General features: G+C 44.2%; 1 protein-coding gene and 1 long non-coding RNA gene across 3 annotated transcripts in view; one reads left to right on the forward strand and one right to left on the reverse strand.

Annotated features, from left to right (window-relative positions):
- Nucleotides 1–22332, forward strand: part of LOC125934382 (uncharacterized) — a 365655-nt gene that overhangs the window by 162233 nt on the left and 181090 nt on the right. The window lies entirely within an intron of this gene.
- The window catches only part of MCC (MCC regulator of WNT signaling pathway), a 267902-nt gene that overhangs the window by 52596 nt on the left and 192974 nt on the right, over nt 1–22332 (reverse strand). The window contains exons 5-6 of the mRNA XM_049647726.1: nt 21467–21630; nt 18388–18594 (exon numbers count right to left, since the gene is read on the reverse strand). Coding sequence (XP_049503683.1) covers nt 18388–18594; nt 21467–21630 — 371 coding nt within the window. The remainder of the gene's footprint in view (nt 1–18387; nt 18595–21466; nt 21631–22332) is intronic.

A 22332-nucleotide genomic window follows, 5' to 3' on the forward strand; every position in this document is an offset into this window, starting at 1 on the left:
CCCTTTGAGTTGAATTTAGAACACACATTTACCTGCACAGAATTTAAATGTCCAAACTCCCTTCTCTAGGACTATGGCTCAGCGATTTCCAAAGTGAGAAGTGTTCCAAGTAAGTGAAGGTAATTGTTTGAAATTGGTCTTCCTGATGACCTGGATCACAGCTTTATCATCGGGTACAGTGTCTACCTTGAAGGGCAAACGGACTATGGCACCCGAGGGACCTTCCAAATGGGCACCAGGTCCTGCTGGGAAGAATCATCACTGGCACATCTGAGGCAGTGCTTTTCAAACTTGTCAGTGCACCAGAATGTCAGGGAGGCTTGTTAAACACAGAGTACAGGGCCCCACCCCCAGGGATTCTGAGTTAGTAGGTGGAATCTGCATATCTACTAGGCTCCCAGGACCTGCAGATGCCCCAGTTGGGGCTCACGCCTTGAGTCTTAAGGGACTCCCAGGGCCACACAGCACCTCAGCCACATCCCTGACACCAAAACCCTTTTCTAAAAGCGACTGGAAAGCTTTTTATATTAAATATCTTGGATGTCTCCATCCTGCTAAATTGGGAACCAAAAGTAATTGAAATTTCAATAATTCATCAACATATTAGAAGCCAAAATTGGAAAATTCCCTCGGAGCAAATTGCATTCAATAGGGTAACAGCTACAAAGTGCCTAATGCTTTGCTGAAGCTTCCAGTAACTGTGGGTTGATGGAAATGTGGGTCGTCCTCATAGTACACCAGACACAGAGCTGACCTCAAAATAGTTTAAAGACTAGAAAAACATATGCTTGTTAAAGCCAAATGGTATTGCTGGGGAAAGATGACAGGGCTCATTCTAGACTGGTCCCCAACAAATCAAGAAGAGGCATAGCGTGGAGGCCTCTTTATGCTGCATGGCAAAGGGAGAGGGCCCACTTTCCCATCAAGCTGGCTTCCTGGCACCTGGGAAAACTCCCTGGTGGAGACCATGGATTTCAATTACTTATTGCTGTGTAAGTCTGATGAGGGCCTTAATAACGAACAATGTTAACACCACTCCAAAATCTAAAGAGTATCTGAATCATTCACAAAACAATCAATGGTCTGTTCCCAGAATGCCAATTGGCCCACCTCATCTTACTTTTAAAATATATATGTAAGGCGTACGTGGGTAGCTCAGTTGGTTAAGCCTCTGACTCTTGATTTTGGCTTAGGTCATGATCCCACGTTTGTTGGAATCGAGCCCCACATCGGGCTCTGCGCTGAGCGTGGAGCCTGCTTGGTCTCTCTCCTCTCTCTGCTCCTTCCTCTCTCACCCTCTCGCTTTAAATAAATAAGCCATACACACGCGCGCGCGCGCGCACACACACACACACACACACACACAAACATATAAATTTATTTATAAATATATATTAATTTCCTTGGGCAAATTTATAAGAACTTCATTAAAACTACCTAGGTTATTGGGACACCTGGGTGGCTCAGTCAGTTAAGCGTCCAACTTCAGCTCAGGTCATGATATCATGGTTTGTGAGTTCGAGCCCTGAGTTGGGCTCTGCTGCCACACCTTGGATCCTCTGGTCTCCCTGCTTCTCTGCCCCTCCCCTCTGTGCATGCGTGTATGTGCATGTCCTCTTTCTTTCAAAAATAAACATTAAAAAAACCTGCCCATGTTATTAAAAAAAAGTTTCTTCTTCTAATCACTAAAGTGAAACATGTCCACTGTGGAAAATTTAGATGGTACTGAAAAATAACAGAAAATGTTCTTTTTTTACTGCGTTTCCATGGCTTGTTTGCGCACAGGCATGCATGCTTAAAAACATTTCTAAATCTAAATATCCATTTTCCTTGAAAAAGTTTTAGACCTAGAGAATGTCTTTGAAAAGCACAGAATAATAAACATGTTTATTTTTGGTCTATGCTTTATCATTTAATGATAATTGTTAGGCAGTGAAAAAAAATCCAGCTGAAGGGAGAAAAGTGAGCTTGTTATGAAGATAGACAGCCAGTTGGATTAAACAGCCTTCTCTCTTTTCTTGATTTGGGGGAGGGGGGGTAGGGCTTAATTAATTTAAATGAATAAATGCACAGAAATGAAGGCTACAATCAATTTACTGATTCAGCACAGATGAGGCTTGGGAGAAGGGAGAGACACAGCTCTGTCCTCATTCCTATTCTCACCCACTATAGGAGATTGTGTCATGTATCCCCCCCCCCCCCCCAAAAAGACAGGCCAAGTTCTAAACCCCCAGTACCATGGCATCTGGGTGGCTCAGTCAGTTGAGCATCCCACTCTTGGTTTGGGCTCAGGTCAGGATCTTGCAGTTTTGTGAGTTCAAGCCCCACATCAGGCTCTGCGAAGGTAGCAAGGAGCCTGCTTGGGTTTCTCTCTCTCCCTCTCTCTCTGCCCCTTCCCCACTTGAGCTGTCTCTCTCAAAATAAATAAACTTAAAAAAAAAAAAAAAAGGTCAAGTAGTTGTTCAACAAGCAAATAAAAAGGAAAAGGCAATGGGGGCAGGGTGGAATGGGGTGGGGTGGGGTGGGGTGGAGAGGACTGTGAAAGGTTCAAATAAGGAACTGACATTAAAATGCCAGAACCCTGCATTTCTCATTTATACTCTGACTCCCACAGAGAGTAAAGGGTCTTATAAAAATCATTTGATTAGAAAAGAGAATGAGGGGCACCTGGGTGGCTCAGTCAGTAAAGGTCTGACTCTTGATATGGGCTCAGGACGTGATCTCGAGGTCATGAGATAGAAACCTACATCTGGCCTGCACTGAGTGTGGAGCCAGCTTGGGATTCTCTCTTTCCCTCTCTCTCTCTCTGCCTCCCTCCTGCTCGCAAGCATGCACATTCTCGCTCTCTCAGAATAAACAAGCATTTAAAAAAATTTTTTTTTAATGTTTTATTTTTGAGACAGAGGGAGACAGAGCATGAGCAGGGGAGGGGCAGAGAGAGAGAGACACAGAATCTGAAGCAGGCTCCAGGCTCTGAGCTGTCAGCACAGAGCCTGACACGGGGCTCAAACTCATGGACTGTGAGATCATGACCTGAGCCAAAGTCGGACAGTTAACCGACTGAGCCACTCAGGCGCCCCAAAAACAAACATTTTTTAAAAAAGAAAAGAGAGGGGCGCCTGGGTGGCGCAGTCGGTTAAGCGTCCGACTTCAGCCAGGTCACGATCTCGCGGTCCGTGAGTTCGAGCCCCGCGTCAGGCTCCGGGCTGATGGCTCGGAGCCTGGAGCCTGCTTCCGATTCTGTGTCTCCCTCTCTCTCTCCCCCCCCCCCGTTCATGCTCTGTCTCTGTCTAAAAAAAAAAAAAAAAATAAAAAAAAAAAAAAAAAAAAAAAAAAGAAAAGAGAATGAACTAAATGAACAAGAAAAAGGAGGTAAGTCAAGAGATGTACTGACAGTTTAAGAAAAAGATAAGGTTCAAACATCACAATGGAAGCAAAAATGGTAAAATACACCCTAGACTAGCATTACCCAACAACTTCTGGTACCAATGCTGATATTGTATAGCTGCACTGGCCACATGTGACTTCTGAGAACTTGCAATGTGCCTACTAGACCCAAGGAACTAAATTTTTAACTGCATTCTATTTTAATCAATTTGAATTCAAATGTAAATAGATGTAGCCAGTAATGACTGTATTGGTCAGTGCAGTTCTAGAACTATTCTAGGAAGTTAAACACACACACACACACACACACACACACACACACACAAAACACAAATTGGTGGCTGGTGTGATTTAGTGAATCAGGGTGCCACTCAGCACAATGGCGAAAACATAAGAAGGAGCAGATTTTTCAAAGAGAAATAAAGACGCTAGCTTTGGACATGCTGAATCTGAGAAAACCATGGGGGTATCTAAGTGATTCAGTCAACAATTAGAAATAGAACCCAAGGGAAGGAGAGCAGAATTGGGTATATAGTTTAGGAATGTTACATGAAGATGAGGCTGCCCAGGGAAGAGGCAGAGCAATGGGGGTGGGAGGAGAGCCCATACACAGGCAATTGATCAATGGAGGACTGACGAGAAGGTGCTTTTGCTCTGGGATGGAAAAGAGGTGAGGATAGGCAGTAAGAAAAGGGAGTTTGCAGATAAGAGGAGGAGGATGGGAAACAGAAGAGCTCCCATCAGATGGGATGTTTCTCTAAGAGAAAAGAGTTAAAGTCCTCTGCTAGGAGTGAGGGAGGGAATAGCAGGTATCAGAAATGACAAAGGAAGCTGAGGACCAAAAAAAAAAAAAAAAAAAACACCTGCAAACTAATACGTCAGCACTGAGAATGCACTGAGCTCTTTCATTCAATACAGTAGACTGAGTCAATGCATTGTTCTCTTCAAACTCTGGAGACCTCATGGAAATAATAGTGAAGAATAAAAAGAACAGATTAAAACCGTAACAGTGAAAAGCACATGCTTAGGGCATTAGCAGAAAGATTTGGGCACATTCTGTACATGTAAAGTAGAAGGAAGAGTAATGATGGAAGGAACAGAGTGGAAACGCCAAATTCTATCAAATACACGAGGGAAGGCGGCCTGTCTACCCCCCAAGAAGGTTGGCAGGGCTTAGACGCAGCCTTGGCAGGTATTATGAAGGACGAGAATGAAAAGTAGGCTGAAAACAGGAATAAGACTGTCTGTATACAGAACAAATGACAATTTCCAGCATATGACAGCCTCAGCTAAAGTAAACAGGCATTCCTCCTACTAAGAATGCAGAGAAATGCTGCATAAAAGAGCAACAATGAGAAAGAAATTTAATGCCAAGGTTAAAAGAAAGGCAGTGAGAGCTCCAGGTGCCAGAAATGAAGTGGGAAATAAAACTACAGAGGTTAGGGGGAGGTGGTGCCACAGCAGCCCTGGGAATTGAGAACAAGGTATAGCATGTGGGGCCAGGAGGGGCAGAGAGGCACCCCTGTCAGGCTGTCTGAGCAGATCCTCCTCTATAAGCCTGGAACTTTCCTGCTCCGCCGTTCTGTGACCAGTGCACTAGCACAAAGGGAGTTGCTGGAGAAGCCAGAAAGAAGCCCCAGAACTGTGCCCAGGGGTAAACCGTAAGAAGCCAAAATCCCAGACCCAGGACGCATTTAGGTGTTAAATCCAAATCTACAGTATCTGTGTATGGCAGGGCCCCAATCTTATAAATTAAGAGTGAACACTGGTCTGGATTTTGCCAGCCAGGCACTGCCTCAGAGACCTTATTTGTAAACCACCCATTATCTCTGGGGGACATAAGGCTCCCGTGACCAGAAGCTGCTGGACATGGAGGGATGATTGCAGAGAAGGGACAATGACACAAGAGAGGCAGCAATCTAAAGCAGAGATGAAGCCACCCAAGAAGAAATGAAAATAAAGCAAACGGCAAACTATGTCACAATCAGTCTGCTGAGGGTCCTTCGAGAGAGGAAAGGAATAATTTCTATAAAAAACAGAAATTAGGAAACAGGGGCACCTGGGTGGCTCAGTCAGTTGAGCACCTGACTTTGGGTCAGGTCATGATCTCAGGTTCGTGAGTTCAAGCCCTGCATTGGGCTCTCTGCTGTCAGCATGGAGCCCACTTCAGATCCTCTGTCCCCCTCTCTCTGACCCTCCCCTGCTCAAGCACTCACGCACACATTCATGCTCGCTCACACTCTCTCTCTCTCTCTCTCTCTCAAAAAAAAGTTTATAAAATTAGGAAATAAAATCAGGAAAATATCAAACAAGAATAGGTGGATAAAAAAAGCCAGGAGAAAATGTAGCCAATAAATAAAATCAATGTACTGGTTAAAGTCTAGACTGGATAAAACTGAAAACAGAATTAGTGACCTGGAACAGAGAAATTAATTCAGAACCCAGCACAGGGAGCTGAAGAGATACAAAATATGCACTAGTCACTGATACCACAAATAGCCACCGAGGCTCCAACATACTTTCAAAGAAGTTCCAGAGGAAGAGAACATGACATGCAATGTCATGACAGACAAGCAATATTTGAAAAGAAAATAGATGGGTTTTCCAGACATGGAGGCAGACCTAAGTCCAGACACTGAAGAATCACATTAGGTTCTAACCAGGTGTGGCCATTTGCAGATACATCTGCAAATTCTTTGATATTCCCTCCATCAAGGGGTGGAGTCCAATTCCCCTCCCCTTGCCTGTGCCTGGCCCGAAGGTCTGCTTCTAATGACCAGAATGTGGTAGAAGCTAGACCACACAACTTCTGAGGCTCGATTAGAAAAGAATAATCAGTCTTGCCCACTCGCTCTTGGGATGCTGGCCTTACAGGCCACTGGCCACTCCACCATGAGGAAGCCCAGGCCACCTGGAGAGGATCTTTGCAGGTGTTCTGACCAACAGTCAGAGCTTCAGGTCCCAGACAACAGCCAGCCTCGCCCCGCAGACATAGGAATAAGGGGAGCCTCCAAGATGACTCTGCCCTAGCCACCATCTGACTGCAATCACATGTGAGCCCAAGTGAGAACTGTCAACCGGAGCCCCTTGGTTCCCCAGAACCATGCAGATAGTAATGAATCATTGTTTTAGGTCTTTAAGTTTGGGGTGGTTTGTTATACAGTTAGAGCTACTTGGAAAGTGAGGATGAAGTCAAAATTGCATATGTAGCAACACTGTAGTACAAACGTAGGGGGGAAAAGGAATAAAGAGATAATCTTAAGGCTGTCTGGTGGGATGCCTAGCCACTTAGGCGAAAGAAAAAAAAACCTAAAAAACTAGAAACTGTCATCCTAAAATTTAAAACATAGCTAGACTATTGTGGTAGGCCCAATAATGGCCTCCAAAGATGTCCACATCATAGTCTTAGAAAGCTGTGAATATGTGACTTTACACAGCCCAAGGGAACTTGCAGGAATAACTAAGAATCTCATGATCAGGGAGAATCTTGAGATGGGAAGATTATCCCTGATTATCTGGTGGGCCCAGCAGCCGGAAGGATACACTGCCTGCAAGAGAAGCAGGATGAAGAGGCACGAGGCCTGCTGCTTCTAGAAGCTGGAAAAGGCAAGGAAGTGGCTTATCCTCTAGAGCCTGAGAAGGAATGCAGCCCTGACAACATTCAGATCTTAGGGGGTGAGATGCACTTCAGACTTCTGACCCTCAGAACTGTAAAATACGAAATCCATGTTATTTGAAGCCACTAGGTTTGTGGTAAATTGTTACAGGAGCAAGAGGAAGCTATGTAATCGTCATCAAGAGCAAGCGCAAAAGCAAAGACATGCTCAAAGATTAAGAATTTACCCAGTGTAGACCTTTATTGAAAGAACTTCTTTAAAATTTTTTTAATGTTTATTTTTGAAAGAGAGAGAGAGAGAGAGGGAGAGAGAGAGCACGTGTGCATGCGTGGGGGAGGGGCAGAGAGAGAGAGGGAGACACAGAATCTGAAGCAGGCTCCAGGCTCCCAGCTGTCAGCACAGAGCCCGACGCAGTGACCCACAAACCGTGAGATCATGACCTGAGCTGAGGTCAGATGTTTAACCCACTGAGCCACCCAGGGGCCCCTGAAAGAACTTCTTTAAGGATATATGCTTTCAGTAACAAGAAAACCGAACCCTAAAAACGAACCCTATGAAAGAGACCACAGTGAGCATAGTAGATGGCAAGATGAAGGGGCAGGAGGAACCCTCCTGAGCTGCCCATGAGTGGAAGGACTGGAAAGCCGTTCTGCAAAGCCATGCTGTGGGGCTTGGTCAAAATAAGAATATGGAGACCCAGGACTCCGCACCCTAACTTCTGGACATGTACTGCAGAGAACTTCCCACCCAGGCCTGAAGGATACAAGGGTACAGGCACTGCAACGATGTCTGTGGTAGTGAAGTCTGGCTGTCAGGTACAGTCCACGTGGCAGGTGACTCTACAGAACACAAGGCAGCCGTCAGCACACAAGGCCGGATGGATGTGCAGCAATATGGACAGACCCAGAGTGCTGAGCGGGGGAAAGAAGTCTACAGCACAACATTTATGTAAGTTAAAAGCAATACACAAAACACTGTGTATAAAAACATACACAAAATGGGGAAATGAAATGGGATATAAAAGGAATAAATAAATTCAGCAAGGAACTTTTCACAGATCAGTGAGTGTGTCTTTAACAGACGAATGTAATTAGCTTATCTCTCTTCCCTTGCAGGCCAAATGAAAGCAAACAAATGCAAGAAGGTAAATACCAAGATGAGAGATCAGGAGCCTAAGAGATTATGGTGGCCAGACAGCGAGATGCTGGTGATGAAGAATCTGGTGCTGGAGCTGACAAAGGCAAACATCCGGTGGGGCGGGCACAGGGGAGGGTTTCCAAAGTGAGGGGAAGTCCCCTGAAAAAGTGACGCTAGGCCAAGTGTAAGATGGGTCAGCTGCTGGACACTTTGATCTCCCAGGACAGCTGTAGGAACAAAGACAAGGCCACTGCATCTGTTGATGAAGTCATCTGTGAATGTGGTCCACAGACAAGTGACAGGCAGGAATGAAAGGTGGCCTGGGAGTCCTGAGCAGGATTAGAAGCACCATCATCACCCAGAGAAGGAGGAGTCTATTCCACTTATGATGTGCAGCAGTACTGGCTGGGTGGTTGTAATTTCAGGCAATTAGGGTGTAATTCATAATTTCACTGTGTAATAGAGCTCGTTGAGAGGAGAGGATCTACTCTGCAGAAGGGCAGAAACGCTGGGCCGCAGAAGCTCTACTTAACAAGCTTCAGGCAGTTGGTCCCATGTGCTTCTCAGAGAGCAGCCTCCTCCAAGTCCAGATTTGTGGGTATTCTGCAGAGAATCACTCTCTTCTTCTTCTTTTTTTTTTTTTTTCTTAAATGTTGGTTTATTTTTGAGAGAGAGAGAGAGAGAGAGAGAGAGAGAGAGAGAGAGACAGACAGTGCGAGCGGGAGAGGGACAGAGAGAGGGGGAGGCACAAAATTCCAAGCAGGCTCCAGGCTCTGAGCTGTCAGCACAGAGCCCGACGCGGGGCTCGAACCCATGAACCATGAGATCATGACCTGAGCTGAAGTCGGAAGCTCGACTGACTGAGCCACTCAGGCGCCCTGAGAATCACTCTCTTACTGGAGATTTTAGAAGTCTTTTCTTGGAGTCTTTAAACAAATGAGGAATCCGAATTTACTTACAGAAAAGACACACATTTGTTCCTATTAATCTCATTTCCACAGTGTTTCAGGAAAGTTGTATTTTACGGGTCATGGCAATTCTGTGTAGGCTGAAACACAAGAGGAAGGGGACCACAAGACAGAAGAAGGAAAACAAACCCGACAGCATTTCCATTCTCTGAAGATTTGATAGGTGCATGGTTTTCTTTGTGTTCCACAGCCCACCAAAGAACCTAGACCGGATTATCAAAATGGCTCCATCAGGGAAAGGGGCAGAGTTTTGGCTGCCATCTTAATTTCTTACCAGCATTCCAAAAAAAGGGAGTCAGCTATTTCGCTTATAGCCAAGAGTTCGCCTTTAAACAGCCTGACCTGGGATTTAGGGGTCGGGGTTGGAGAAATGGTAAGTAAACACTGGTGCCCACAACTAAAAAAGTTACCTCACAATTTCCATGGCACAAATGTGCATGAAGTGTTTTTAGAGTAAGTGGAACTGTTTTTAAAGAAGACATGAAAAGAATCATAGTTCTGAGAATTCTCGATCTTGGATCCCACTTCACACTTCCTCAAGCCACAGAAAGGAGGGGCGATAGGTTTTACCAATAATGCTTTGTTGGGCTCAAATCAAGATAAATACACCCACCATTAACTTCTTCTCTGTGAAACAAACTCATTTTGCCTTCATTTAGTGTTGTCTTAGCATGCTAGCAAGATTGATCTATAGAAGCCTAAGGAATCTGGTGTCCCTGTTACTGTCACAAAGGATGGTTTATTAATTTCTGATCTGTGTAGAAGCAGGAGATAGGATGAGGAAAAGGGGGAAGAGGACCCAGGAAAAGCATTTGAACAATAGGACAAGAAAAACTGCATCACATATTAAGGCTAGGAGAGCCCAAGTTTCGGTGCTAAGAATTTATGTCAGTGTAGACGAGGACAAGATTATCAAACTTCTGTGGGCGTTGGTTTTCTCATCTCTAAGAAGGGTATAACACTAGTACCTATCTTGTAGAATTCTGGTGCAGATTAAACAAGACATGCATAAATCATCGTCCATCACAAGTAAATGCTCAAAGTATGTTTTGTCTTTGAATTTCAGTTTTAAATCCTGCTTTGCCTTCAGAGGTATCTGTTTTTAGTCCAAGAGGGGTATGTTTACTCTGAAAACATTCAGAGAATGTTAATGGTATCAATGTTAACAGGTTTTTAAAAAATAAGCTATCAAGATTGCATTAAAAAAAAAAAAAAAGATTGCATTGGTAAGTGGTACCTTGTAATCCTTTCCTGGATGAGCACAAAAAGTTGTCACTCTGCTAGGTGATGCCTCCTTGCCTTCGGAGCCCCAGGGTGCCCATGTCTTGCCTGGTTTCATGACAATCACATCCCTCTCCAACCTCCCTCCTCTAACTCCAGTGACCCTCCTGAGTGAATGGAGCAGGTCAAGCTCTTTACAGCCAGTGGCTTCCCCCTCAGACACCAGGCTCATCACTGCCACACTGTGGGCCCCAGGAGGAACAGGCCAGGTGTGAGGAGAAGGTGCCTGAAAAGCTGAGGTTCTCTTTTTCACTCACCCTGCAGGAAGAGAGGTAAAGATGCTTTGAGAGGGTCTTGGCCCACATCCACTGGGTGACTGAAGGACACTTTGTTCTCTTTCCTGTCCCCGAGCACTTGCTGGGATCAAGATGAGGAAGTGTGCCAGGGTCCAGCACCCCATCCTTTGATTCAGTGGCTCATGGAAGGGCCTGAGCACATATCCTTCTAAAGAGCTTCCCAGTGACTCTGACATATGCACGGAGAGCCACCACAAGTTGGAGGGTCAAACGGCCTATTTCTCTGGCACCCTGATTCACGTCCAAGTCTGTCTGGTATAAACGCTCAAAGCAAACATGCCAGCTGAGTTAGGAACATTTACTGCTCAACAAATATCCACATGCACTTTCACATTTCTCAGGCCCTCTGTGGTTAAATGGAGCATCTGTCCAGTTCTGGCCAACTGGCTGTGGGCGGAAACACGTAAGTGCAGAGATGTTGTAGACGACGGGTGCCATCAGCCTGGGTCCCTGGAACAGTGCTATGTGCTCATCCCCAAATATGCACTGGACATTCAGTGCAAGCAGGAAATCAGCTTTTTTGGTATGCCATGCCACTGAAATTTGGGGGGTTAATTTGTAACTGCTGTATGACCTACCCTTATCCTAATATATCAGTCATACAAAAGAAAGAGCCACCTGAGACCCCAAAATAGGGGTTGGAAGGAGAGCACTGGGCCAGACCACACTCCTCTCAGCTCCCTTCCTCATGGCCAGATCAGGGCTGGGGGTGTTAAAACAGGTGGCCTTTCTCATTCTCTCTCTTTCTCTCTCTCTTTCTCTCTCTCCTTCTGTCTCTCTTTATGTCTCTCTCTCTTTCTCTCTTTCTCTCTCTGTCTCTCTCTCTCTCCAAACCGCTTAGCTAATACTAGCAATCTCTTTCTCATATAAAGAAAGTCCTAAGAAGAAATGGAATAAGATATGAACAAAATTCCATTAAGGACAAAAGAGAAGACTATTTGTGTCTGACTACTACTTGCTAAAGCTGGGAGACACAGATCACTGTCCATAATCCTTCCTTTTTCTTAATTTGAAAATTAAGGAAAAGTATAAACAAGAAAAATATGCCTAATGTTTCACTGCCTAGATTCAGCCTCTCTTAATATTTTGGCACATTAGCTTTCCTTCTATTTCTTTTTTTCCCGCCTAAGTATTTATTTATTTATTTATTTAGAGAGCGAGGGAGCACATAAGCAGCGGAGGGACAGAGAGAGAGAGAGAGAGAGACAGAGAGACAGAGAGAAAGAGACACAATCTCAAGCAAGCTCTGCACTGTTAGTACAGAGCCCAACATAGGGATCAAACTCATGAACTATGAGATCATGACCTGAGCTGAAATCAAGAGTTAGACACTTAACCCAACTGAGTCACCCAGGCACCCCTCATTCTATTTCTATGTATATATTTCCACCTATTACAAGTTATACAAAAGAACACATTCATTTAAAAAATAAAATTAGAACATCGTGGAAAAGTTTGAGTACCCTTTGACCTACACTCCTAGGTGCTTGCTTCCCCTTCTTGCCATAACTATTATGAGATTGGTTTATATTGTTCTGGTCTATCTTAAATACATGCACACGTAGCCAATGTAAGTTTATGCATATATAAATTCATAGTAAATATAAAGTACCATTTTGCAGCGTTGCACTTTCCATATACAGACACTGTGGTCAAGAAAAGCAACATGGAGGGGGAGGCAGAGCGGAAAGAGCTCAGATGGGGCTTAAAGCCAAATAAGGCAAATTGGAGATGAATCTTTATTTAACCTACATAAGGTCACAACAATTTCACTTCCAGAAATATTCCACTGTTACTGATTTTTAGTTAAAAATATCAAAGAGATACTGAATTAGCATATAACAGGAGACCATTCAGACAAAGTGAATGGCTGCTTCAGGGACAGACAGTGCTCTAGACACATCCGTATGATACTATAAATCTCATTTCCTGGTAGAGGTGGGCAGCCTACTAGTAAATATACATTGCAAATGGATTAATTAGTAGACAAAAGTATGTAATAAAATACACAGTCAACCTATAAGGTAATTATTCTAACAGGCTCTTTGGCTTAATACGGATTCTTCTTTCCAACTTCTTTAAGCATGACCACTGATGGACAAGTGCCCTTGGAGATAACACAGGTGAATACTGAAGACGGATCTAGTGTTTAGAACCAGTTCAGTGTTCAGAAGCTGGCACCAATGGATTTAGAACTAATGGCTCTAGGGGAGGACCTGGTGGTCATAGAAGATGATGCTCTGTAAATGGCCCCAGTTGGCGAGTTCATGGGACACATGCACACCCGGCTGAGAAGAACAGCCCTGGACACTCACAACCTCCTGGAACTTTAGGATAATGACAGTGGCAGACACAGTGCACCTCCATCATGTGTGTCATTAGCACAAACTTAAAAGTAGCCTGAGGGATATCAGCCTCATCTCCCTGAAGCAGAAGCAGCTGGGAATTGAGGTTAGCCACATGGCCAATATTTCAAGCAATCACACCTACATCATGAAACCTCAATAAAAACATTGGATACTGAAGCTCGGGTGAACTTCCCTGGTTGGCAATACTGTGAGTATTGTCTGAAAAGGAAGTAACACCGTCCAGGATTCTACTTAGGGAAGACAACAGGAACTTCTGCATATGGACCCCTTCCAGACCTGTGGCATCTTTATTTTGGCTCGTTCTGATTTTTGCTATAATAAAACTATAATCATAAGTTTAAAAAAAGTGGTCCAAAGTAATATATGACAGGATTATTACTTTGAAAAGCTTTAGAGTTCATGGTCCACAGAGAATACAATGTGTGAAGGAAATTTCTTTTTACCTGTGGTCCTCCTTTCCCAGCTGTCCCCTCCCCTCCTCCCCAAAGGCTATATGACTAGGAACTTGAGGCTACTTTCTTTAGGAGGGATGAGGTAAGGGGGAAGGATATGGGCATTGCAGCATTCTAGAAATTTACTCATCTTTTTTCCTGGCCAAGGAGCCAAGTGGCAGCCATTAAAAAATCTGAAGTTGAGATCCCATTTATATTTTAAAAGACTTTAGCTGAACTGATTCCATTTGTATTACATGGGCCCTATGAACACAAGACAATGAAATCCCTTCACAAATGCAACACTACATTTAGGAATCAAGAGTAATTGGTTTGGAAAAGACACACACTTGTATCTTCTTAGCACTAGTGGAAATACTGCCCTTCCCCTGCCCAGCCAAGTCAGTTAACTAACACTAAGGGTTTTTAAGACATTTTGAGGGAAAGTAGAGGGGGAGAAACCTGAGATTAGCGTCACTTTTACTTAGTTCAAAACAGTGTGTCTTCTAGTCTCTTGAATTTACTGTGGTGATAACCAGAGACTCAAACTTGAAGTCAAACCCCAAGGATGAAGGAAGCTCAGGAGAGGTTGATGAAATTCACTTCCAGACACGCTGGAAATACCCAGGTGGGGCATGGGGTACACAGAAGAAACCCTCCTACCACCACTTTATGCCATGAATTTGTAGAACTTTCCGAAGAATTTGTACCAAATCTCAGAAGGAACTGTATGGCCTGATTTTGATTTAAGTCTATGACTCAACGGGATACAGATTCATGAGCCCATGGTCATATCCAATTTGCTTTACCCAACTATCTGAGGAAAGCACTAATGATTTTTGCTACATCAAATTAGGTAAAAGATGCAAATAGTGTGGTGAGGCTGGACCTACTGTCCAATGACGCTCCTTTGGACTGCCAGGGTGCCCTCTGTGTTCATCCCTCCCTACAACATGAGATACACCATTGTGACAACCTGTGGGCTTGCCTGTCTCTCCAAGACCCTTCAAGCCAAGGACTCTGTCCTATTTGTCACTATAACCTCTCTGCCCAACACGGACAAGATGGCCTATCATGTTTATGAAATGAATAAATGAATGAAGAGTAAAGAGCTTCCTTTCTAGAGAAATTAATTCTACCTTGCCTAAATTAAGCCCACTTCTTAAAGTGTGAGGAAATGAGTGGTTATATTATTGAGCATGCAGACATAAATGATTATCTCATTTAATAATGAGCTGGACCCAATAATAAAAATTGTCTGTCTGTTGTTCCTTAGTTACTGCTCTGCCAAGTAGCCCAATCTGTTAACTGACATTAAAGCTCTAATTTAATTAAATCTTGAATCAGGCCTAGAAAACCTACTGAGAGCACTTTGTTTAATTACAGGCAGGGGGCAAGCACCAGTCCTATCGATCTGGTCAGTTCAAATTCTACACGATGAATGTGAGCAGTGAAAAGAAACGTGGCCCCACTTGCTTTTCAGGCAACTTTGATGAACTGTGGATTCAGACCTGCTCTAAAGACAGCCAAGGCAAACAAGCCATGTGCTATGTGGCATCACAGAGATGCAAACGAAACTGTACCTTAATCATTCCAAAGAGCGACACATCAGGCAGGAACAGAAGAAAACGAACCACAAAAGACAGATTCCTCCTCAGGGAAATGAAATATATTGGGTGGTGGTGGGTGGAAGTCATCCAGCATTTAAAGTCTAGCAAACTGGCATTCTAACACAGCTGGCAAATTCTATGAGACCCACGATTATTTTGAAATAGAGAAGTTAATTGTGGGTAGGTATACAAATTTCTGAGGACATTTCCCGTTGACGAAGAGACACAAGGCTCCTCAACATTTTATGATTTGGATGTAACGGAACTATAAATTATATAAAATCATATTAACTGCAAACCTTCAAAGGTATTAAGTGTGATCAGAATTAAGGTTATCTGGGGCACCTGGGTGGCTCAGTCGGTTAAACGTCTGACTTTGGCTCAGGTCAGGATCTCACAGTTTGTGGGTTTGGGCCCCTGTGTCGGGCGGCTCTGTGCTGACAGCTCAGAGCCTGGAGCCTGCTTGGGATTCTGTATCTCCCTCTCTCTCGGCCCCTCTCCCGCTTGTATGCTGTTTCTCTGTCTCAAAAATAAGTAGAAAATATTTTTAAAAATTAAGAAAAAAGAATTAAGATTGTCTAAGTGCTTTATGAGTATTAACTAATTTTGGATACTACATTGGATACTATTCTTATTCCCACTTCATGGCAGAGTAAACTGAGGCTCAGAGAGGTTAGGTAACTTGCTAAAGGCTCATGGTGACTTGGCAGGTCAGGCTGTGACCCCAGGTACATAGTACTACATAGTACCACCACAGTACGCTGTTCTTAGCACTAACCTCCAGAGTTGGAGAAGATACTTAAAGAAGGGGGACTGGCTGTTCATCCTTTGCTTGTCACAATCCACAGATGTTTTGTACTTTAGTAACTCAAGTTTAGAGGAGAAAATTTATTCTAATACACAATATGTAATTACATCTAAGACCAACATTTCCTTCACAAAACATGCACCATCCAAACGTGCACACTAAGAGCAAGCATGCCTAATTAGGGCATTAGTCATAATGATCAGGGAGTGTAACCCAGGAAGCTCCAGGTGGTGTGGGCCTCAGCACTAAGTAAATTTCACCAGCTTGCCCAGATAAAGTCTTTGCTGACTGGGATGATTTACACCTGCTGATGCAAGTGCAGAGAATGGCATCCCATACAGCTGGGGACTGAAAATAAGCTTAGGCACGTGAGTTCAGACAAACACGTTCAGATATGGGAGATAGGAATGCGGGCCTTTTAATTGTGACATGAGCCAGAAATGAGGACAAGAGCTGATCATGGTTAAAAATAGTAATTTCTTCCATATTCATATGTAACGGCAACCAAGAAAACTTGTCTGTGGATTAAAAACAGAATGATGGGGGCCGCCTGGGTGGCTCAATCAGTTAAGCATCTGACTTCGGCTCAGGTCATGATCTCACAGCTTGTGGGTTCGAGCCCCAGATCAGGCTCTGTGCTGACAGCTCAGAGCCTGGAGCCTGTTTCAGATTCTGTGTCTCCCTCTCTCTCTCTCTGCCCCACCCCCACTCACACTCTGTCCTTCTCTCAAAAACATTAAAAAAAATTAAAAACAAACAAAAAATCAGAATGATGTACACATGCTGACCTTAGTGAAGACAAGTTAAATGTAAAGGAGAGGAGGGGCGCCTGGATGGCTCAGTCATTTAAGCCTCAGACTTCGGCTCAGGTCATGATCTTGCAGTCCGTGAGTTCGAGCCCCACGTCAGGCTCTGTGCTGACAGCTCGGAGCCTGGAGCCTGCTTCAGATTCTGCATCTCCCTCTCTCTCTACCCCTCCCCTGCTTACACTCTGTCTCTCTCACAAAATAAATAAGCGTTTTAAAAAAAAGGAGAGGAGGGGCGCCTGGGTGGCTCAGTTGGTTAAGTGTCTGACTTCAGCTCAGATCATGATCTTGCAGTGAGGTCAAGCTCTGTGCTGACAGCTCAGAGCCTGGAGTCAGCCTCAGATTCTGTCTCCCTCTCTCTCTGCCCATCCCCCACTCACGTGAGCATGCGCACACACTCTCTCTCTCTCCCTCATAAGTAACTAAACATTAAAATAATAAAATAAATAAATAAAAGTAAAAGAGAGGGGCATCTAGGTGACTCAGTTGGTTAAGCATCTGACTTTGGCTCAGGTTATGATCTCGCAGTTTGTGAGTTTGAGCCCCTCATTGGTCTCTCTGCTGTCAGTACAGAGCCTGCTTCTGATCCTCTGTCCCTCTCTCTGCCCCTCCCCTGCTGGTTCTCTCTCTCCCTCTCTCTCTCTCTCTCAAAATAAATAAATAAACTTAAAAAAAATAAAAGGAGGAAAAGCAATGGTGAAGGATGAGGGGATCTACTAAATGTATTTTACCTAAGTCAACTTTATCTTTGTGCACAATTGCCAGTCAGAGCACAACTAGAAAGCAAGCTTCTAATATTGCCAAGATTGAAAAAGAGAGTAAAGTACGTCTAGTAATTGAAAGTGAAGTTCAGAGGGAATGTGTTTCTGATTGAAGAATTCATTGCTTTACCCCAGACCAATCACAGATCAAAATCACAGCCAAAGAAATACTTGTAGGCTCCTGAGAAAAAAACTCCATCTTTGAAAAACCAAGTGCTTTAACAATTCTGCCAAACATTTCTCTCCTGAAACATCAGCTCCTTTAGTAATGGATGTATTTCCTAAGCAAGTTGCTCTTAAAACTGGTTCAGGCCATAGAGCCATTTGGTATGTTGGGGTACATTGGGGTAAATGCCAAGAATTACACACGCACATACACACACTTAACACACAGAACATGCGTATGCACACACATATACACATATGATTATTGTAACAATACGTGCACTAGAGGAAATGACATTTCACATTAGACTCAGTGTAGATAAGAGACAGCAAGTACTATAAACTGAAAGGAAGTTTTATAGAAGAAATTGCAAAGGGGGAAATTCTATAAATTTTAGCCAATTATAAAATATTTTTAGTCTACCTTAAAAGAAGATAATTTAATTGAGCTTGGGGAAGATGTGCATACACTGGAGAATGGTTTGAGAATCACTGAGCTGATATAATTTTACCATCTACTTAGATGTGTGATTCTAGAGAGTGGTGTTTTTTAAAATCTTGCCTGCACACCTCAGCACTTTCAAAATACTCCCCTTTGCAGAATGACTTCATGATCAGAAAAGGATGGAGATTCCCAAAACTGCAAATGCCACAACATTCTTGGAGCTGCCCTTGACGGTATACGCTCATTTGTCTTTCAGCCCCACAGCCTGGGGGAAAGGCCTGGCCATGTTGGATTTGGTGCACTCACCCGCCTCCGGAGCCGGTCCCGCTCCTCCCGGATAGCGTTCATGGTGGCCTTGGTCCTGTTCAGCTCCTCCTCTTTGCTGCACAGCATGGCGGTCAGGCTTTCATTCTCTTCCCTCAGCCCAGCCAACTCCTTCTCCCAACGAGACCGCTCTTCAGCCAGGTTGGGATACAGGTCCCGGCCAAGTACCCCCTCAATCTCCTCGACTGTCTGGAAAGCACAAAGACAAGGTGAGTGGGTTACCTGGGAGAAAGGTTGGGGGAAGAAAACAGGCACGATGGGAGCAAGTACTGACAGAAGAGTAGGTTCTACAGCTCTTTCACTGCAAGCAGTAACCGTGACTACCCCCACATTATCCCCTCCCCGTTTTCAGATAACTTGCCTGGGTCACAGTCTGTGTTTCCCAATAGTCCCCAGAGCAAGAACAACACAGTCTCTCCAAGGTAAGTTGGTCTATCTGTGGCTCTAACTGCCATGTCCACACAAATGTTTATCTCCTCTGCCCATGTTCTAGAGTCAGTGAATACACATAACTGGACAGCAAGCCAGTTGATGATCATCATGGCTGCAAATGTGAAGTTGCAAACAGCATACAAAATCTAACTTGAAGTTTCCCAAATTATAGGCCTTGCACATTCCAACTCCAAGATAACCGGGGGTCACATCGCCATTTCTAGCTTTTAGTGTCAAATCAGAATTCAGAAGGTGTGAATGAGGTTCACTCCCAAGATGTGAAAGATAAAAATAAACCTCAGTGACACAGAAAAGATGAAGCTCATTGTGGATGCTTCTAAGACAGTAGGGATTTAATTAATTAATAAGACAGCTATGAGCTAAAAAAGAAGAGAATCTTAATAGTACTTGGAGAGTTTTTTTCCCCCACAAATTCATTTAAAACACAGTATTAATGGAGAAGAAAAATGCGTAAAATTAGAAAAAAGGAAGAACTCATTCCGCTTGCTTTCAGAAACTATTTGTTCACATCCATTGCCCTTTGACATAGGAAGCATAAGCCAAAGGACATGGAAAAAAGAGGGAGTATTACCATGTAGCGTAGAAGGCAGTGAGAAGATGTGAGAAACAGATGGTCTCAAAATTTCAAGAATGTGAGGGGATGACTCCCTTGGACACCCACGTTGGTTCCTTGATGAAAAGTTACCCAAATCTCGTTGCCACTTTCCCTATGTACGGTTTCATCCTTTCTCTCAAATCTGATGCTCTTTTCCTTGTCAGCCCGGCTCCAGGCTCTTGCTGGTTGGCAGAAATCCTCAGCCCCTTCCTGCCCTCTCCATGCTGAGGCTAGGGCTGGCACCTAAGCTGACATTACAATCAAATCTAGGGCCTTGGAGAGGCACCTGCGTGGCTCAATCGGTTAAGCATCCAACTTTGGCACAGGTCATGATCTCATGGTTCGTGAATTCGAGCCATGCATCAGGCTCTGTGCTGACAGTGTGGAGCCTGCTTGGGATTCTCTCTCTCTGCCCCTACCCTGCTCACTCTTTCTCTCTCTCAAAATAAATAAATAAAATCTTAAAATGTTTTATAAAAATATAGGGCCTGGGAGGGGCACCTGGGTAGCTCAGTTGGTTAAGCATCTGACTTCAGCTCAGGTCATGATCTCACGGTTTGTGAGTTCAAGCCCTGTGTCAGGCTCTGTGCTGACAGCTCGAAGCCTAAAACCTGCTTCAGATTCTGTGTCTCCCTCTCTCTCTGCCTCACCTCCACTCACACTCTGTCTCTCAAGGATTAAAAAAAGAAAAAAAAAATACAGGGCCTGGGAGACTAACATGAAAGAAACATCTGTGGTTTGCTTCCCCAAACCACATCAACTGTATATTCATAACTGAGATGAATAAGATGGAAAACCAGTTGTGTTACACACATGAATCATGGTTTACCTGGAAATACCACAGCTCTTTTGTGAAATCCAGAATTCCTGTGGACAGAAACCTGCGCCTAGCATCGAAGGCATTTTTCAATTAACGTGTCACATTTTCCCTTTACACAGGCTCCTCCCAGACTTTTCAGTGTGAACCGCTCTGTCTAGATTACCGAGCTCTGGTGAAGGCGCATAAGATGCCAGAAGCCCAGTAACAACAGGACCTGGAGTTCCCATCGCTCATGAGGAGTTTGTGCAGATGCAGCACCTTCCACTGGTGCTTCCTAAGCAGGAAGACGGACGGCTGTGACAGGCATGGCTGACACCTAGCCTAGCATGCTCAGGATAGAGGACTCATTCAGACCCTAAATTAGCACCATGAATGGGTAACTTCTGAAATAATATTCTAGGAGCCTTAAAGCTGAAATAAAACTTCCAAGTTAATCCTACAACTTGCAAGTGCTACATGATGGGCCATAGTAAAATGATGTGGTTCAATACTAGCAGTCTAAGAGTTTTCAAGGAAATCCACCCCCCCCGCCTTTTTTTTTTTTTTTTTTTTTTTTTTTGAGAGAGACAGAGACTGAGCAGGGGTGGGGCAGAGAGAAAGGAAGACACAGAATCCAAAGCAGGCTCTAGGATCTGAGCTGACAGCACAGAGCCCAACACGGGGCTCGAACTCACAAACAACGAGATCATGACCTGAGCCCAAGTCTGACGCTTACCCAACTGAGCCACCCAGGCGCCCCAGGAAATCATTTCTGCTGCAAAGCCAGTGACTTTGCTGAAATAATGAGTTGTTTCTAACATTTATTTATTTTTGAGAGAGAGAGAGAGCACGGGGGAGAGGCAGAGAGAGAGGGAGACAGAGGATCCTAAGCAGACTCTGTGCTGATAGCAAAGAGCCCGATAAGGGGCTTGAACTCACAAACCGTGAGATCATGACCTGAGCCGAAGTCGGACACTTAACCGACTGAGCCACCCAGGCGCCCATGACTTTTTTTTTTTTTTTTCTAATGTGACTCAACCCAACAAAAATTTATAGGACTCCTACTTCTCCCTGCTCCAATGTATAGTATGGTTTTCTTAGAAACACTCATTCTTAACAAATATTTGCAAAAACCACACTTCAAAAGGGAGAGAGATGCGACCATTTCCCTTGGATGCTCTCAAAGAGCCGGCCAAAGGGTGGGGATGGTGTACCTTGATGGCCAAGTCACAGTGCTCGCTGGCCGTGGTGAGCTGCTCAATGTGTCTGTCCACTTCAGCCACGGAGAGGCCACAGCTGCTCTTCTTCCTGCAGCAGACAACATTCTCCAGCCCCGTCAGCACCCTCTGCAGCTCTGAGTTCAGGTCACTGCAATTATCTGTGAGCAAATGTGGACGCGAGGAGTTAAGTAGGCAGGTGGGCAACAACGAATGCTCTCTGTTTCACTTACGTGAGGGACCCAGTCACGTAAAATGGAATGGCAACGGAGCTTCATATTTCCAACTTTCATGCCACGTGGCCTCATCTTACAGGCTGCTGGCACTGCCTCTGAGGCTTAGAGCCAACATAAAGCCTTAACTTATGTAGGCCATTTTCGAGATAGCCATGCCATGCTCAATGCTCTTGTCTTTCCCTGGAAGACAGCTATGTTCAAATTCTTTGGTAAGAATGAAGAAGGGTCCCAGAAGGGGCTGTTGGGACTTCAGAGGCCTTCTGGTCAACTTCCTCCTCAGCCATTCAGATGAGCAGACTTCAGAAAGAGTTTCAGCTGAGATCTCATAACTTTATTAAATAAACAAAACAAAAAGGCCCAGAGTGAACAGGGACACCAAGCATTTAAAAAAATAAAAACTGTTAAGAGACAGTCCTTGCCTTCAATGAGCTTATAATCAGGACTTTTTTTCTGATATGACCACTGAACGTGTTCTACCATTGCAATTTAACCCCCTTTTCCATCAAGGGAAAAGTAAACTGTTCTAATAAAGTTCATTTTGTTCTCCATGTCAAGGTCTTGTAAACAATTCCAATAATTTGATTCTGACTTAAAAATATGGGTTACTTTTCATTGCTGGACACCTAG

The sequence above is a fragment of the Panthera uncia genome, assembly GCF_023721935.1.
Source record: "Panthera uncia isolate 11264 chromosome A1 unlocalized genomic scaffold, Puncia_PCG_1.0 HiC_scaffold_17, whole genome shotgun sequence".
In the NCBI taxonomy this organism is placed as follows: Eukaryota; Metazoa; Chordata; class Mammalia; order Carnivora; family Felidae; genus Panthera; species Panthera uncia.